This window comes from Notolepis coatsorum (genome assembly GCF_963971535.1).
Source record: "Notolepis coatsorum genome assembly, contig: SUPER_7_unloc_2, whole genome shotgun sequence".
Lineage (NCBI taxonomy): Eukaryota > Metazoa > Chordata > Actinopteri > Aulopiformes > Paralepididae > Notolepis > Notolepis coatsorum.
In genome coordinates this window covers 408,557-427,739 of record NW_028174879.1, presented here as the reverse complement: position 1 = coordinate 427,739, position 19,183 = coordinate 408,557, and the positions used below count along the sequence as shown (strand labels likewise).

At 44.5% G+C, this 19,183-nt stretch overlaps 1 protein-coding gene across 4 annotated transcripts in view; it reads right to left on the bottom strand.

The window, feature by feature from the left end:
* Positions 1-592: 592 nt before the first annotated feature.
* The window catches only part of LOC311232726 (uncharacterized protein), a 114,913-nt gene continuing 96,322 nt past the window's right edge, over positions 593-19,183 (bottom strand). For 3 of the 4 annotated variants that reach the window (XM_084338304.1, XM_084338305.1, XM_084338307.1), the window contains 4 exons: positions 17,806-17,946; positions 5,564-5,686; positions 5,258-5,379; positions 593-3,846 (listed from right to left, as the gene is read on the bottom strand). In XM_084338304.1, coding sequence (XP_084194430.1) covers positions 3,763-3,846; positions 5,258-5,379; positions 5,564-5,686; positions 17,806-17,946 — 470 coding nt within the window. In that variant the 3' untranslated portion in view covers positions 593-3,762. The remainder of the gene's footprint in view (positions 3,847-5,257; positions 5,380-5,563; positions 5,687-17,805; positions 17,947-19,183) is intronic. The other variant, XM_084338306.1, reaches the window with a different exon arrangement.

Here is a 19,183-nt window from a genome sequence, read left to right as displayed (position 1 = left end):
AATTTATTGAGTAATATATCATGATTAATAGTATCAAATGCTTTTTTTTAGATCAATGAATACTCCAGCTACACTTTGCATATAGACTAGGCGTTTACAGCTGTTCCAATGTAAATGAGCCTTCCTCTGTTTGCGCCGTGAGGTGTGTTCCACTTAGTTCTCCAAGTTCAGCACCAATTTAACCTAGAATTGCTAATTGCACTTTAAAGGAATGAGGTACATAAAGTCACTTTAAGGAAAGAACAGATGTGGCTCTTGTATAATATAGTTTAGATACATTAAGTATAATAATGACGGAGCTAAAATTGTATATCGTATAGTAGTGTACATGGGAACCAGTGGCCTCTCAGGTATTTAGCATGTCTATTTGATCATGCACATCTTATGTCTTACCTGTTTTTTTTCCATGTCTATTTTATTATTGTATTATTCTATGTCTATTGTATGTTGCACAATCGATGCAGGCATGACCACCCACATTTCACTGTATGCCCTGGTATGTATGTGACAAATAAACCTCTTGATTCTTGATTCTTCTAATCTTGTCAATTCTTGTGGGTAAATAATTGAAACACAATAGATATTAGGTTGAAAATGCATCATTATTTTTTATTAATTTCACATACTTACTCTACAAACAAAGCAGGGGAAATGACAGCTGGTATAAGTGGGTGTCGTGTACTACTTTGTTCGCCAATAATAAATCTATAATAAGTCAATATCCATAAAGAACACTACCTCACCCACCTTTTACTGAAACAAACAAGCCTTCCTTGTATTCACTGAGGCACCAGAGAACGAACACAAGTTAATTTACAACAACATATAGAGTTGGTGCACAAATTGAATAGATAAAACAAAATGACCAATTAAACCGACCTCAGGAAAATGCAAATTTTTACGCATTATTATTCGTCTGGCCTGGAGGCCTAGATTCTTATCTCATTTCGGCCCAAAGTGTTGATCGAGTTTTGATACCACCGCCTTGGAGATCAGTAGTGGAATGGGCTGAGTTAGTCAGTTAGCTTCAGAGTCAGTCAGAGTCAGTCAGTTAGCTTCAGAGTCAGTCAGTTAGCTTAACACTTTCTATGCCACTCACGAGTTTTCTCGGAATTATTAATATTACGTTGAAAGCCACTCACAAGATTTATCTGAATTTTTTTTAGCGATCTGAAATCATATTGCATCACGCGAGCAGTGATGCCACTACGCGTTATTGTAATCTGATTACTTTCCCCCGAAAATAGTAATCTAACGCGTTAATCTTTACAAGCCAGTAATCTGATTGCAGTTACTTGTCCAAGTGGCTGTGCGTTACTATTTCGTTACTATCTCATCATAATGCAGGCGGAATGCAGTATTTTCTTTCGTTTTCGACAGTCAAATATACGTTTGGAAAGCTTTTCCTTGTATTGGGGAGTGACGTCACAGCACGCAACCCCGCGTGTTGATCCATGCTGGTGGGCGCGGCTGTTATTGTTATTATCAGGCTGACCAAAACATAGCGAGCTAGCAGGGAGACGCTCGCGCTCGTAACGCTTTCTTGCACTGGAAGTTCACTAGTCTACTTAACATTTGTGTCAGCTAAGCCGGGTGAAAAAAACATTAACTTTGCGGAGGAAACAAAATACTGTCTACCGCATATGGAATATACAGCACAGCACGACCATCGACTTCTACAGGATTCGGAGCTGCACCAGCCAAACAGTATGTTCCACCTTTGAGTTAAACATCTTTTGCATTGCACTATTCATGAACATGGAACACCATACTGCAGTATGTAGGTTGTCAGTAGCACACAATAATAAATAATAATAACGTAGAACCATATCTGAATGGGGCAGGTCTCAAAGGTAGGCTGAATGAATGAATGAAAACTTTATTTAACAGATTGCAGAATGGGTACAATACAGTACGGCTCAATACATACAATTGTTAAGGGGATGCAGACCAGAGAAAGACGTTTGTCTTGTTTCCATCAGGGTCCCCCATTTTCAATTCATATAGACATTTATGACATACACAACATACATGACATTTATGGCATAGGGACATATAGGTATTTAGTACTGATACATTTGTGACATAAACGGTATTCAAATATACAGTACTGTTACCCCTAGATCCCGACAGAGTATATACATATGATGGGGAGGGGACTGTACATTAGGAGGGGGTGGGTGGGTGGGAGAGAAATATACATACGGCGGGGAGGGAATATATACATGCGGTGGGGAGGAGACTGTCTATTAGGAGGTGGTGGGCTACATATCAGCCTACATGTGGTGTTATTGACCATTTATCTTTTGTGAAATCTATAGATCTATAGATAGCAAGATAGGCCTACCTGCCCTATTAGTACATTTCACTCAAACTGAGTACATTTTACTAATTTTTTTGTCATTCTTATGTTGTGGCAGCAGCAGGGACGACGACTTCGTAACCTAGTTACTTTCAAAGTAACTAAGTTACTCTGATAATCAAGTAATCAGTAAAGTAACTAAGATTATTTTTTAAAGGAGTAATCAGTAATCAGATTACTTTTACAAGTAATCTGTGGCATCACTGCACGCGAGCCTACCCTAGTCTACCCGAGCGCCGCCGGTGATCAGATGTGGAAAAAAGCGCCCCCTATCGCCTCCCAGATGACATAAGGGATTTTGGAATGGACTCAATGAAAATGGATGGGGGAAAAAATCCTGTACTCCACATTTTCCAGTCCACTGATGCAGCCGGGGTTATCACAGTTCATTCTGGAGCCTCTGAGCCTCGCGGAATCATGTGTTCTACTGTATCACGTTGGATCTATACACTTATCGATTATTTCGAATGGTGATCAGGAATTGGAATATACCAGTTGGATACCATCTGATGTCAGGTAAGGAATCTATGTTATCAGTGTTAGGATAATCAGACTCATTTTGATGAAGATATAAGCTGTTTTGTGAAATGGGCTCTATCGGTTTCACTGTAAAAATCCAAGAGGAAATGAACACGGCGATTATCCGTGCGCGGCTCGAATGTGCGTGCGTGCACATATAATATTGATCATCTAGCGTTTATTTGAAAACTATTCATTAATAGGCCGACAAATATCAACGTTCTGGAATATTCCAGTAAAAGACGATTATCATAGAATGGTCCAGAATGGACTGTTTTTTACCTCAAAACGGGTGCTTTTCAAAATGCTCTCAAACGGAAATGAAGCGATAAAAAACCAATCTGCCTTGACAGCACTGACTGGAAAATGATTCTTTGATAAGCGACGGGCAGATTAGACACAGCCATAATTTAAAACATAGATTAGGCGATATTAAGCGTAACATTGGCGCCGATGGTGGCATTCAAGAGCTAACTCTGGCGCCACCTCGTGGCACTGAAAGTGTTAAGAGTCAGTTAGCTTCAGTCAGTTAGCTTCAGAGTCAGTCAGAGTCAGTTCGCTTCCGAGTCAGTTAGCTTCAGAGTCAGTTAGCGTCAGTTAGCTTCAGAGTCAGTTAGCCTCGGAGTCAGTTAGCGTCAGTCAGTTAGCTTCCGAGTCAGTCAGAGTCAGTTAGCTTCCGAGTCAGTTAGCTTCCGAGTCAGTCAGAGTCAGTTAGCTTCAGAGTCAGTTAGCTTCAGAGTCAGTTAGCTTCAGTCAGTTAGCGTCAGTCAGTTAGCTTCAGAGTCAGTTAGCTTCAGTCAGTCAGATGGCTTGAGAATCAGTTAGCTTCAGAATCAGTTAGCTTCAGAATCAGTTAGCATTAGAATCAGTTAGCATCAGAATCAGTTAGCATCAGAATCAGTTAGCATCAGAGCGACAGATGGTTTCAGCTGCTTGTTTGTCGTCTTCCTGCTCTCCAGGTGTTTCTGGGGAAGAAAAAGGACAGAATAAGACGTGTTATTACTGTGGTGTTACTTTTTTTGATCCACTTTTTTCTCCTTATTTTCTATTTTTATAATAACAGTCGATTGTCAGTGAGTTTCTTCCGGTCAACATGCAAAAAAGATACCTTTTTCATCCATACATTTCCGTTTTATACCGTGGTGAACATGAGTATAGTTTTAGGGTGATTCTGTGTAATCCCGGGAAACTACGCCAAACAGCATTTTACTGCATTTCATTATAAATCTTAAATAAATCGTGCCATTTCTTACCTGGATCAATAATCAATCCGAAATCAACGCTAGATTATCGGTATTATGTTTCATCATGCATGCAAGAAAGGGTGGGGGGGAGGTCGTTTTTCTATGCTTCGATCGCCACCAACGGAATACGCTACACAGTACATTACAGACACACGCTCCGATCGCAGGGAAAGATTTATCGGATCAACGCAAGATTGATAACATGAGTGAGTGTCTTTATTTGGCATGTAACGACATGGGACATGCAATGGGCGGCACACACACATGCATAGTCTTTCTCAGGGTCGCCGATACGATTGAGCTCTGCGCTTAACCCATCCCGTCGTCCTTCCCCCCCAAGGGCAGCCGGGAGCAGACAGGGCGTCGGCGAGGTACCGCGCCCCGGGGACCAATCCAAGTGCTCCTGTCAGTCTTCGTCACGGACGCCACAGCGTTAGCGATCTGTTGTTGTGCATGTTTTTCCATTGGGTTTATCTTATCGGGGGGGGGGGGGAACCCTTGCGAGCACGGGGAGATCCCCCACCTGGGTAACTGGCATCATGGAAACCTGGTCCCCGAGCGGGAATCGAACCCTGGACCTTCTTGCTGTGAGGCGACAATGTTAACCACTACACCACCGTGGACATAATATAGTCCTTACCTCGTCTATGATGTACTGCAAAAAGAATAATCCAATCATCTGATCGCCATTCCAAATACTGATCGCGAGTGTGTTTCCGACGTTATCCAGCATTGAACATGAACGGGGGGGGGGGGGGCCGGGGACCCTCGTCAATGACATCCCAATAAGCGCTTGTCTTGCCGGAGTAGTTAGACCCCACCCGCACGCCGCAGCTCAGCCCAGACAACAAGCCACATCGTTTCAAATGGAGTGCAATAGCGGCCGCAAGGTGTTAGGCGGCGGTATTGGCCGTTTGCGATCTCAGACCCATTCCCAATGATCAGGCTGGATGGATGAATTATGAATGGATATAGCGAATAAAAGAAATAACAATTAAAACCCGACTTTTCTCAGGTTTGGCGCCCAACGTTCGGCGAGTTAACCCCGAAAATATGTCGGGTCTGGCGTCCAATATGTTAATTTAAAGCTGCTTTGATCTGGTTTAGAGCTTCCAGCGGTGGCGCCCCCTACCTGCAGGCTCTGGTAGTGCTTCAGGCTCTTGCAGTGGTTCCTCTCCACCTCCCCCGAGCCGTTGAAGAAGCGCTCGCACGCCTTACAGAAGAACCCCGTCTTGGGAACCAGGAACTCCATCCCTACACAGACGGACAAGATGGAGGGAGACACAAACACACAGGGTGAGGCTAGGATTTATTTATAGCTCGTGTATTTTTCATTTATTTGATCATTCAACCTATGCGCCTTTTTCATATTTTACATGGGGTCTAGGAGGAGGGGTCGGGTTACATGGGGTTTAGTAGGAGGGGTGGGGTGTCTTACCCACGGGCCCGGAGGGGTCGTAAGGAGGGAGGTGATAGTCTTCATAGAGAGACTCCGTCTTCTGTCTCTTCCTCATGCAGACCTCCTCCTCCTCCCTGTCCACCTCCGCCATCTGTCTCTTCACTTCACAGAGAGAGAGGAGGAAAGAGAAAGAGAGATTTAGTTCATATTGCAATACATTAGGTTGATACATTAAAGGGGACATGTCTTGCTATTCCTTTCACTATTTGGGCAACTTTACACAATTCCTGTGAGTCTATGGAACACATCTGTAAAACAAATCAAAAATAAAATCATTGTTTTGTATTTCTAATCAAGAAAGCAAGCAGCATTTTTCCACTTCAAGATTTCAAGCTGTTTTGGGCTGGGCTCCGCCCATAAGCGCTTTGAGTGACAGTCACCCACAGTGTGCACTGGCAATATATACCCCTGTGAATATTATTGCACGGATCGGAATACGGGCGCGCGCGTGGGAGCGTGCGCAAAATGATATTTTGACGGTGATATTAGAGTGGAGAAGCTCCTGCCCCTGATTTTATAATTATTTTTCTCTTTTCCATGCATCTGAGGCCCGTGACGCGTTTTTGTTTGTTTGTTTTTTTATCTAGCAATATTATTATTGTTATTATTATTACTACCGTTATTATTATTCATGGTCATATTATCATTATCATTATTATCATAATTATGGTCATGATTATTATTATATGGTATGAAGCTGTAAGGTGCACTTGAGCTGACCATTATTGTTGTGAAGGGCCAGATTAAACCGAATATATATATTTATTTATATATATATATTTAATTGTATTTGTATATTCTCTAATATTCCCTGATATCCCTTGTATATTCCTTGTACAATATGCATTGAATATCCATTCTAGCCTACTGAACATCCCATAATAGTCTCCATTCTACTATTGGTCGAGACCTTGGTGCCAGGCTGCCATACCCCTCAGACCCAGTTCAAACGTACCGCTCCACATGTACGAACAAGTCCTAGTTCCGCGTAGGAATCTGGCTACCGCACCACTAATGGGACTATTTGTTCATAGTGCGTATATATACTGCGCTACTAAAGTAGGACTTCCTTTTCAGTCCAGTTTCTTACCCTCCAATAGAGTCACAGACGTAAAGCCTCCCCGCGACGCCACGTGTGGGAGTAAGGCCAAGTTCGCCTACCATCGGTATTGAGACATTGTGTATATTAATATTTGAATAGTCATATTTGGCACTATATCGTCGAGTTGGACGTAGTCTATTAAGCTAATAATAGTCTGTTAATATATAGTGCTTCGTGCGGTGAGAATACTACCGTAGTCAGTACCCCATCGTTTCGGGCAGAGAACTGGCTGCTTACCCAGGGTGGTTGACCCCATGTGAAGCTGCACCCGAGGAGCCCCAGAGCCGACGAGCGAGTGGACCTGTATACCGGATTATTCTACCGACGACAGCCCGCCTTCCCAGGCACGGATTATGCTTTGTATACTTTGATTATTCCATGGATAAAGACCCCCGACACTGCCGTGTGTTGGAACCCCCCCCCCTGGAGAGGACGCAAGGTGAGGAGACGCTCTGCAAGACGAGGTCGCTTCACGTCTCTCCCCCGTGGACCGGAGAGAGCCGGCCCACAAAGAGTCCACCTGCTTTCATCTGTGGTCCAAGGATCGCCGGCGCATTGAACGGCACTACAGTGGGTTCACCTGGGATACCCTTGGCCGGACGAGGCAGCCGGATTCTACCCCCCCCCCCCCTCCTACTCCTGTCGGCTTACAAGCGACCGGACTAACCCCCCCTTAGTGTATCTAGTATATAATCATTAAAGTATCATTGCTGTTATTCCTTAACTATTCCAGGTCGTATATTTACCACCTGCGCCATCAGAGATTGGACATTCTCTATTGATATACCGACGAATACTCTTTGCCATAAAAGTGCATACTATTTCAATTCATAAATGTAATTAAGTGATTAAGTGCTTGCTCTACACACCATTGCTGTGTAGTAATAAACGCATACTTCGACTTCGTACATTTGTGTTGGATCCGTTTCATCTACGTGAGAGTGTTTATGATAATATATTTATGCCGTGTACTGGGTGGCCGAATATTAAGTACAAAGGTAGTGGTAGTAAGTATCATATCTAGTAATACAGTCAGGGAATTGTACCCCTCAGTTACAATTATGTTAAAATAAGTATACGTTTCTTCATCCTGCTCCTTTTCGGCCATGGGTGTATCATGTAAAAATTAAAAAAAGGATGTTGGCGATATTGTGCAAAGATGAACTGTACGAAACAAAATAAAATTAATGAATGAATGAGTCGAGTTCACGAGATCCTCCCTCACTCAACTAAGCCGTTCTGATTGGACTGTTTTGCTGACGTGAGTAAGTCACTGGTTGTAGTCACCGCCCACAATCAACAATTCGCTCAACAACAGAGCGAGTGGAATTACTGACACTTCCTCAAACGGGTTGACGTGCGAGGGTGCCAACAGACAGCAGAGAACGAGCGAGCGAGGGAGAGAGAGATAGAGAGAGATAGAGGGAGAGATAGAGAGATGGAGAGAGAGAGGGAGGGAACATTTACACACAACCTGCCCTCTTCTCTTCTGTTGCTCCCAGGGAACTAAATAAGCACGCGCCAAGCGCCAATGGTGTGTAGATTTACTCTTTGGCTGGTAAATCACGGAGGCTACTCGCCACCCTGGCGTGTACAAAAATTGGGAGCAATAAATAAATCAGAATTTGTTCTTACTTGCTTGCCTGGGTAAATAAAGGTTAAATATTTTTTGGAATGGTTAAAGGAAGTGTCAGAAAACGAAAATCGACAGGCAACAAATAGGGCTGTAATTCTATCTATATATTGTATTAAAATAAATGCACACCGGAGCAGCTAGAGGTCGCAAAGTGGCGCGTCGCGAATCGTCCTCATGAGGGCCCACATGGATGTTAACACTTTGAGTGCCAACAATGATATTTCTCGTTTTTATTTATTAGTGATTTCCATTCATATTTCATCAATCTAGCCTCACGTTACCACTGGAACTCTCTCTGAGCTCCATTGGGAAAATACCGCCCCCCTATCGTCTCTCTGGATGGTACTGCACCCCTTTGGATTGGATTGAATGAAACGCATGGAGAAAAAAAAATCCTGCTTCCACATTTTACTTGTCAGACAAGTAACCCGAGACTATCAAAGTCATCGCCGACCACCAGAACAGCGGATAATGTGTGTTTCCAGTACCCAGCGTTGGATCAATAAACACGATCGATATTTGGAATGGCGATCAGGAATTGGAAATATCTTTTTGGAGAACATCTGATCTGAGGTAAGGAATCTATTTTACCAGTCTTGGGATAATCAGAGCTTTTTTCACAGATATATCAACGTGGGCCCTATGTGTGTGTGTGCTGATCAGGAAATGGATAATCGTTTTTCAGCCCGCTTCTATATCATGCATAAGTACACATATACTATCGATAATCTAGCGTTTATTTGAAAACGATTCATAAATAGGCCGAAAAATTACAACGTTTTTTGTGTATTCCAAAATATTCCAGTAAAGGGCGATTACAGAATTTTTATTTTCTTCTGGAAATTTCATAAAACGAGCGTTTTTCAAAATGGTATAAAACGGAAATGAACAGATTAAAAAACAATCCGTTTCAACAATGTTGACTGCAAACAAGTCATTGATAAGCGACGGCCATATTAGACACATAGCCATAATTTAAGATATAGTTTATGCGTTCGCAAATATGAGAGCTCTATCATTGAAGTGGGTGTTGGCACGCAACAGGGTTCCGGGGCACCGGACCCGTGGCACTCAAAGTGTTAAGAGGTTAATGTTCTGTTTTTTTAATGTAGCCAAGAGTAAAGACCTTAACCCTATCAAAACAGCAGTCAAAGTGTATATTTTCATTTTTACCAAATTTACCGAAAAAAATAATTTATCAGAAAAATGCTAATTATATCTATTTTATGGTAAAAATGCGAGGAAATGACTAAATCCAGATTTAACACTGCCATTGGAAAGAGGAGCCTTTTCCCTATCCATAGATGTATGATTTGGCCATAATAAGGTCAAGGTCAAATATGAATTCATAATTATAATGGATTATTCATTTATTACTGTATCTACAACTCCTTCTGTTTAATCATCTTCACTTTATTAATTTGCTTAGATTTCCTGTACACTTGATCTCAAGAAGGTGGTGAATGAGCTCAGTTCCAGCACAATTGTAACAACATGGTGTTATTCACCGGCACAGATGCAAACAAATATCATAATTTATATTCTCATTTGGTTCATTACAATTGACTCAAGCCGAGTAACAGACACAATATTTCTGATACTGGAAATTAGGGCTGACCAATTAGTCGACTAATCGGTCAAAAGGAGCCGTAGTCAACTAGCCAACCTCTTAGTCGAATACAAAAAAATATATATATATTTATAATTTTTTATCATTCTTTCCAAAAGAAAAGAGGCCTAGAAGCGTGGCTAACGCTAATGGCACGCATACCAGAGGCTAACTGCCTAAGAAAACAGGCACAGAGGCACTGAAAGAGGATTTCACCCATCTAATGAACACACTAGACAAATATCAAGATGTATCCATTAGTGGACCAATTGCATGCTTTTGCAGAGGACAAGAAGCCTTCAGTCGACTCCTTCAGACATTAAGCACCCCCCACAGCCCAAATGGAATGATACCATTTTTTAATATCCCGAATCCAAACTGGCTCAGAGTGTCAACAGAGTGTTGACGTTGAGTTGATGTTAGCTGCTAGCTGGCTCCCCTCAGAGTGTCAACAGAGTGTTGATGTAGAGTTGATGTTAGCTGCTAGCTGGCTCCCCTCAGAGTGTCAACAGAGTGTTGATGTTGAGTTGATGTTAGCTGCTAGCTGGCTCCCCTCAGAGTGTCAACAGAGTGTTGATGTTGAGTTGATGTTAGCTGCTAGCTGGCTCCCCTCAGAGTGTCAACAGAGTGTTGATGTTGAGTTGATGTTAGCTGCTAGCTGGCTCCCCTCAGAGTGTCAACAGAGTGTTGACGTTGAGTTGATGTTAGCTGCTAGCTGGCTCCCCTCAGAGTGTCAACAGAGTGTTGACGTTGAGTTGATGTTAGCTGCTAGCTGGCTCCCCTCAGAGTGTCAACAGAGTGTTGATGTTGAGTTGATGTTAGCTGCTAGCTGGCTCCCCTCAGAGTGTCAACAGAGTGTTGACGTTGAGTTGATGTTAGCTGCTAGCTGGCTCCCCTCAGAGTGTCAACAGAGTGTTGATGTTGAGTTGATGTTAGCTGCTAGCTGGCTCCCCTCAGAGTGTCAACAGAGTGTTGACGTTGAGTTGATGTTAGCTGCTAGCTGGCTCCCCTCAGAGTGTCAACAGAGTGTTGACGTTGAGTTGATGTTAGCTGCTAGCTGGCTCCCCTCAGAGTGTCAACAGAGTGTTGACGTTGAGTTGATGTTAGCTGCTAGCTGGCTCCCCTCAGAGTGTCAACAGAGTGTTGATGTTGAGTTGATGTTAGCTGCTAGCTGGCTCCCCTCAGAGTGTCAACAGAGTGTTGACGTTGAGTTGATGTTAGCTGCTAGCTGGCTCCCCTCAGAGTGTCAACAGAGTGTTGACGTTGAGTTGATGTTAGCTGCTAGCTGGCTCCCCTCAGAGTGTCAACAGAGTGTTGACGTTGAGTTGATGTTAGCTGCTAGCTGGCTCCCCTCAGAGTGTCAACAGAGTGTTGATGTTGAGTTGATGTTAGCTGCTAGCTGGCTCCCCTCAGAGTGTCAACAGAGTGTTGACGTTGAGTTGATGTTAGCTGCTAGCTGGCTCCCCTCAGAGTGTCAACAGAGTGTTGACGTTGAGTTGATGTTAGCTGCTAGCTGGCTCCCCTCAGAGTGTCAACAGAGTGTTGACGTTGAGTTGATGTTAGCTGCTAGCTGGCTCCCCTCAGAGTGTCAACAGAGTGTTGATGTTGAGTTGATGTTAGCTGCTAGCTGGCTCCCCTCAGAGTGTCAACAGAGTGTTGACGTTGAGTTGATGTTAGCTGCTAGCTGGCTCCCCTCAGAGTGTCAACAGAGTGTTGACGTTGAGTTGATGTTAGCTGCTAGCTGGCTCCCCTCAGAGTGTCAACAGAGTGTTGACGTTGAGTTGATGTTAGCTGCTAGCTGGCTCCCCTCAGAGTGTCAACAGAGTGTTGATGTTGAGTTGATGTTAGCTGCTAGCTGGCTCCCCTCAGAGTGTCAACAGAGTGTTGACGTTGAGTTGATGTTAGCTGCTAGCTGGCTCCCCTCAGAGTGTCAACAGAGTGTTGACGTTGAGTTGATGTTAGCTGCTAGCTGGCTCCCCTCAGAGTGTCAACAGAGTGTTGATGTTGAGTTGATGTTAGCTGCTAGCTGGCTCCCCTCAGAGTGTCAACAGAGTGTTGACGTTGAGTTGATGTTAGCTGCTAGCTGGCTCCCCTCAGAGTGTCAACAGAGTGTTGACGTTGAGTTGATGTTAGCTGCTAGCTGGCTCCCCTCAGAGTGTCAACAGAGTGTTGATGTTGAGTTGATGTTAGCTGCTAGCTGGCTCCCCTCAGAGTGTCAACAGAGTGTTGACGTTGAGTTGATGTTAGCTGCTAGCTGGCTCCCCTCAGAGTGTCAACAGAGTGTTGATGTTGAGTTGATGTTAGCTGCTAGCTGGCTCCCCTCAGAGTGTCAACAGAGTGTTGACGTTGAGTTGATGTTAGCTGCTAGCTGGCTCCCCTCAGAGTGTCAACAGAGTGTTGATGTTGAGTTGATGTTAGCTGCTAGCTGGCTCCCCTCAGAGTGTCAACAGAGTGTTGACGTTGAGTTGATGTTAGCTGCTAGCTGGCTCCCCTCAGAGTGTCAACAGAGTGTTGACGTTGAGTTGATGTTAGCTGCTAGCTGGCTCCCCTCAGAGTGTCAACAGAGTGTTGACGTTGAGTTGATGTTAGCTGCTAGCTGGCTCCCCTCAGAGTGTCAACAGAGTGTTGACGTTGAGTTGATGTTAGCTGCTAGCTGGCTCCCCTCAGAGTGTCAACAGAGTGTTGACGTTGAGTTGATGTTAGCTGCTAGCTGGCTCCCCTCAGAGTGTCAACAGAGTGTTGACGTTGAGTTGATGTTAGCTGCTAGCTGGCTCCCCTCAGAGTGTCAACAGAGTGTTGATGTTGAGTTGATGTTAGCTGCTAGCTGGCTCCCCTCAGAGTGTCAACAGAGTGTTGACGTTGAGTTGATGTTAGCTGCTAGCTGGCTCCCCTCAGAGTGTCAACAGAGTGTTGACGTTGAGTTGATGTTAGCTGCTAGCTGGCTCCCCTCAGAGTGTCAACAGAGTGTTGACGTTGAGTTGATGTTAGCTGCTAGCTGGCTCCCCTCAGAGTGTCAACAGAGTGTTGATGTTGAGTTGATGTTAGCTGCTAGCTGGCTCCCCTCAGAGTGTCAACAGAGTGTTGACGTTGAGTTGATGTTAGCTGCTAGCTGGCTCCCCTCAGAGTGTCAACAGAGTGTTGACGTTGAGTTGATGTTAGCTGCTAGCTGGCTCCCCTCAGAGTGTCAACAGAGTGTTGACGTTGAGTTGATGTTAGCTGCTAGCTGGCTCCCCTCAGAGTGTCAACAGAGTGTTGATGTTGAGTTGATGTTAGCTGCTAGCTGGCTCCCCTCAGAGTGTCAACAGAGTGTTGACGTTGAGTTGATGTTAGCTGCTAGCTGGCTCCCCTCAGAGTGTCAACAGAGTGTTGACGTTGAGTTGATGTTAGCTGCTAGCTGGCTCCCCTCAGAGTGTCAACAGAGTGTTGATGTTGAGTTGATGTTAGCTGCTAGCTGGCTCCCCTCAGAGTGTCAACAGAGTGTTGACGTTGAGTTGATGTTAGCTGCTAGCTGGCTCCCCTCAGAGTGTCAACAGAGTGTTGACGTTGAGTTGATGTTAGCTGCTAGCTGGCTCCCCTCAGAGTGTCAACAGAGTGTTGATGTTGAGTTGATGTTAGCTGCTAGCTGGCTCCCCTCAGAGTGTCAACAGAGTGTTGACGTTGAGTTGATGTTAGCTGCTAGCTGGCTCCCCTCAGAGTGTCAACAGAGTGTTGATGTTGAGTTGATGTTAGCTGCTAGCTGGCTCCCCTCAGAGTGTCAACAGAGTGTTGACGTTGAGTTGATGTTAGCTGCTAGCTGGCTCCCCTCAGAGTGTCAACAGAGTGTTGATGTTGAGTTGATGTTAGCTGCTAGCTGGCTCCCCTCAGAGTGTCAACAGAGTGTTGACGTTGAGTTGATGTTAGCTGCTAGCTGGCTCCCCTCAGAGTGTCAACAGAGTGTTGACGTTGAGTTGATGTTAGCTGCTAGCTGGCTCCCCTCAGAGTGTCAACAGAGTGTTGACGTTGAGTTGATGTTAGCTGCTAGCTGGCTCCCCTCAGAGTGTCAACAGAGTGTTGACGTTGAGTTGATGTTAGCTGCTAGCTGGCTCCCCTCAGAGTGTCAACAGAGTGTTGACGTTGAGTTGATGTTAGCTGCTAGCTGGCTCCCCTCAGAGTGTCAACAGAGTGTTGACGTTGAGTTGATGTTAGCTGCTAGCTGGCTCCCCTCAGAGTGTCAACAGAGTGTTGACGTTGAGTTGATGTTAGCTGCTAGCTGGCTCCCCTCAGAGTGTCAACAGAGTGTTGACGTTGAGTTGATGTTAGCTGCTAGCTGGCTCCCCTCAGAGTGTCAACAGAGTGTTGATGTTGAGTTGATGTTAGCTGCTAGCTGGCTCCCCTCAGAGTGTCAACAGAGTGTTGATGTTGAGTTGATGTTAGCTAGAGCTGCCGCGATTACCGCATTACCGCGGTATCGCTGTTACATCACGGCCACCGCAGAGTAGGCTGAATACCGCGTCACCGCTGTTTTTTATAATAATAATAATAAATTATCCTCCTCTCGTTGGGCTTGCGGCTCTGCAGATATACCCTACTCCTCTCTCGAGGTTCCAAGCGACCCTATTGGGTACCAGAAAAGTCACGTGAAACATTGCAGACCACTGATTGGTCAGAAGAGAGTCGCGTCACACGTTGTAGCGTCATGCAGTGTGTTACCACCAATCGGCAAGCGAGTATTAGGTTTTTACTTCCTGAATGTCAGATCATCACAACACGGCTAATAACGTTAGCTTTAACTCTCCGCCGGAGTGGACTACGATCGCTCCTAAGGAGTACTAAACGAGACATAATGATTTTACTGTCTGCAACGAATGTTATAATAAAAGCCCTTCGTTCTATACACTTGTCTGATTGAAAACTTTATTAACAGACCGCAGAATGGGACAACTCTGCACGCTCTGAGCAAAGAAAGGAACTGAGATATGAATAGAGTATTGCTTGCCTTGCTATTGTCCGGTAAATACGCTGATGTTATTGAACGTATAACTATATAATGTTAATGCCACAAAACGAATGCCTTTATTATAAAGTAGTAACTTTATAGTAATAATAATAAGAAAGGGTCGGGGGGGTTAGGGGTAACCACCCCTGCCCGCGACACCGAGTGAACGGCGCACGACCAGAGGGTAAACTTCGAATCCGTGTTTCACTTTCAATAACTAATGCGTGCTTGCCGAATCCCAAACAATATTCATGCTGCAAAGTCATCCTCTAAAAATAGACATTTAGACTAGAGGCAGGCTATATGCTATAAAGAGTAGATTACTACTAAAAAAAAAATGCATTCAAACTTTTTTTTTAAATTTTTTGTGTGCATGCGGTAATAACCGCGGCGGTAGGAAATATTTTGCAAATTTGTGCGGTAAGGAAATAATCAATACCGCGGCAGCTCTAATGTTAGCTGCTAGCTGGCTCCCCTCAGAGTGTCAACAGAGTGTTGACGTTGAGTTGATGTTAGCTGCTAGCTGGCTCCCCTCAGAGTGTCAACAGAGTGTTGATGTTGAGTTGATGTTAGCTGCTAGCTGGCTCCCCTCAGAGTGTCAACAGAGTGTTGACGTTGAGTTGATGTTAGCTGCTAGCTGGCTCCCCTCAGAGTGTCAACAGAGTGTTGACGTTGAGTTGATGTTAGCTGCTAGCTGGCTCCCCTCAGAGTGTCAACAGAGTGTTGACGTTGAGTTGATGTTAGCTGCTAGCTGGCTCCCCTCAGAGTGTCAACAGAGTGTTGATGTTGAGTTGATGTTAGCTGCTAGCTGGCTCCCCTCAGAGTGTCAACAGAGTGTTGACGTTGAGTTGATGTTAGCTGCTAGCTGGCTCCCCTCAGAGTGTCAACAGAGTGTTGACGTTGAGTTGATGTTAGCTGCTAGCTGGCTCCCCTCAGAGTGTCAACAGAGTGTTGATGTTGAGTTGATGTTAGCTGCTAGCTGGCTCCCCTCAGAGTGTCAACAGAGTGTTGATGTTGAGTTGATGTTAGCTGCTAGCTGGCTCCCCTCAGAGTGTCAACAGAGTGTTGATGTTGAGTTGATGTTAGCTGCTAGCTGGCTCCCGAATCCACAACAGCCAGGCAGCCAACCGTACAAAATACAGTCTCAGCCAATCACATAGATTTGTACAGTTAGTTAGCTCCACTCCATTGCGAATTAAAAGTTAGCCAGCCAGGACAGCCCGTATTAGCAAGCTACAGTTGCTAGGTAGCTGGAAATACATACCCGCAGGTCCCTAGATGTTCCTAGATAGCAAGAACATGCAAATTGACCTTGTAGAAGTGGAGCAATCTTCCATTTACTTGTACATGTACCTTTAGGCAAAATTTCTGAAAATAGGGCTACAGCTTAACAGCTTAACATTGATATAAATTACATTAATATGGTTAATATTGATTTAGAGTAGGTTGATACATAAATATAGTGAGTATTGATATAAATTACATTAATATGGTTCATATTGATATACAGTAGGTTGATACATGAATATAGTTAATATTGATATAAATTACATTAATATGGTTCATATTGATATACAGTAGGTTGATACATGAATATAGTTAATATTGATATAAATTACATTAATATGGTTCATATTGATATACATTAATATAGTTTGGTATAGTATGATATAGAGCAGGGGTCTCAAACTCAATTTACCTGGGGGCCGCTGGAGGTGGAGTCTGGGTGAGGCTGGGCCGCATCAAATATTCCACAAAAAAAGGGTTTCAAGTATTCAAAAAAAAGTACAACTGATCCAATCTTCTCAATCTTATCTTCAGGCTTCTTAGTGGTGTCAGTAGACTTATCCACAGCTGTGTCAGTAGACTTATCCACAGCTATGGAAATGCACTGTGCCAGTATTTCAGTTATTCTGGTTGCTGTGCGATCTGAGGGGGATTTGCTTTTGTTTGCCTTCAAACATGGTCTCCATCACTTCAGTCATACATTATTTTCAAATAGCTACCGTTTCTTGGCATATAGTCACATAATTGGTTTGGTGCTGGGACCAGGGGAGTAGCTGGGGGGGGGGGGGGGTTAGGATGATTCCAAGGGCCCAGCAAATGCCCCACATTTTTTTATAGATTGGGGGCCCCACATTTTTTAATAGATTGGGGGCCCACAAATTGATTCTTTCATGGGGCCCAGAATCTCCAGCTACGCCCCTGGCTGGGACTCAGCATGAACGGATTATTTTCCCGTCCATTCACCTTTGAATGCAGTCGACATTTCTTTTACTGACCATCTTTGAAAATGCCATATTTTTCTGCTGCCTGCCTGCTGGCGAAAATAGGCTAATAGCTACATTTATCTCACAGAGATAAAACTGGGAGCGAGTTTACTGTAGAATAGATGCGCTGTCAACTCTGCTCCGATTTGAACTGAAAGAGAGAGACGACATGCAGTCCGTGAAGACCCGCCCTACTCCCCTACTCTGCATCTGATTCGCAGACTGTGGGTGAGGGGGGAAAACGCTGACGGGACGCGTATGTGATTGGACCAGACCCATACACAGACACACAGTGGCAGTGCTGCGGGACATGCAGAGCACTGCTCGCAGAGGAGAGAGAGAGCGAGGATGCATTTGCTTCCACTTTACTTGATATCACTCCGGAATCACGTTTCAACCAAGTCTCTAACATAACGTTGCTGTCATGAGCCTGCGCTATGGTAGCCTACAAGTGATAAAATAAATTAAACTTCCAACTCTCGCGCAACGACTCGGCAAACAGTTGCGCGCGGGCCGCACTAACACTAAACGTTGACGTCCAGTAGGGGGCCGCAAAATATCATCCAGCGGGCCGCAATTGGCCCGCGGGCCGCGAGTTTGAGACCCCTGATATAGAGGCTCCATCTCACTTGTCTGAGTGGCTCTCATCTCCTCCTCTGGCTTCACCACCTCCTCCTGACCTCCTGGGGGCGCTGGTGCCTCCACAGCTGGAGGTAGGGTGGTGGGCGGGACAGGAAGTGGGAAGGATTCAGCATCAGGGGCAGGATTTTCTACGAATAATCATCATAATTATAAAAACCTTTAATTTAGTACATTTCAATAAATGTTAAATAGCATATTGTATATACATTTAATGAAATGAGCGATGTTTAGTGTGTAATAAACTACAAACTACAGCGTGTGGAAAACTATTATTCCCATGCTGGACTACAAGTAATGTTTGTCAAAATGAGCCACACCGTGTCTCTACAGCTATAATACAGAACACAAACACAGCTTCGCAAACATAGTGCAACAACCACGGAAATGACTAGAAGGCTGGCATTCTAAGAGTAACTTTAACCAAACAGTGTGGCACTGAAAGTGTTAAGGAGCTCACTATTATTCAGAAAATGGCTAAATGTTGCGTAATTCAGAAATAGGTCGACATTTTTATATTGGCAATTTTGAGTGCTTTGAAATCTTCTCCATCACTCTCCTTATTTACAAAATTGTATCCGACTTGTAAATATGTTAATTATTGTTAGATATTCCGGCAGTATCATTTCCCACGCTGTGTGAAAAAACTACAGTTTTGTGGGAGGGGAGTGGCTAAGTACTAGGGGAGTGGCTAAGTACTAGGGGAGTGGCTAAGAACTTGGAGGGGAGTGGCTAAGTACTTTCGGTCTCCAGTTTCGATGACGGAGATGGGCAGAAATTACAGCTGGCACCAAATCCATTCCGAAGAAGAGACGACGGACGTGGACCCAGTACTTTGTTGGCAGTGTGAAAATATGCAGAGAAACATTAAGGCTACGTTTAGACGGAGAGAGTCTGAACAGAAACCGCAAAAGTCGTCTTGCGGTTTCACTTTTAATTTTGCGTTTAGACTAGCGTTTTGGGGTGGAATTCTCCGTGCAGACGAGGCTGTAACGACGGAGCCCCGCTGTCACACGATTGGCGCATATGTCACATGACGTGCTGTGAAGACCCGCCCTACTCTGCCTCTGATTCGCAGACTGTGGATGGGGAATGTGATTGGACCAAAGCAGAGTCACTCACAGACAGTGAGTCCAGTCACGCCGTGGGACAGATTCTTGTGTATTTAACCCTTTCACTGCCACACGACAGCCGGTTGTGTGATAGTAAAGGGCTAACCTTCTGTTGTGTGGCAGTGAAAGGGTTAAAAGTACTGCCAATGTAGCCTTCAGGTGATCGCCATGGATAGAATCAGACATGCTTTGTTTACGCTTCTAGGCTACTGGCGGCGCTGGCGCATGCCTGTGATGTAAGCAGTACACGCGACGA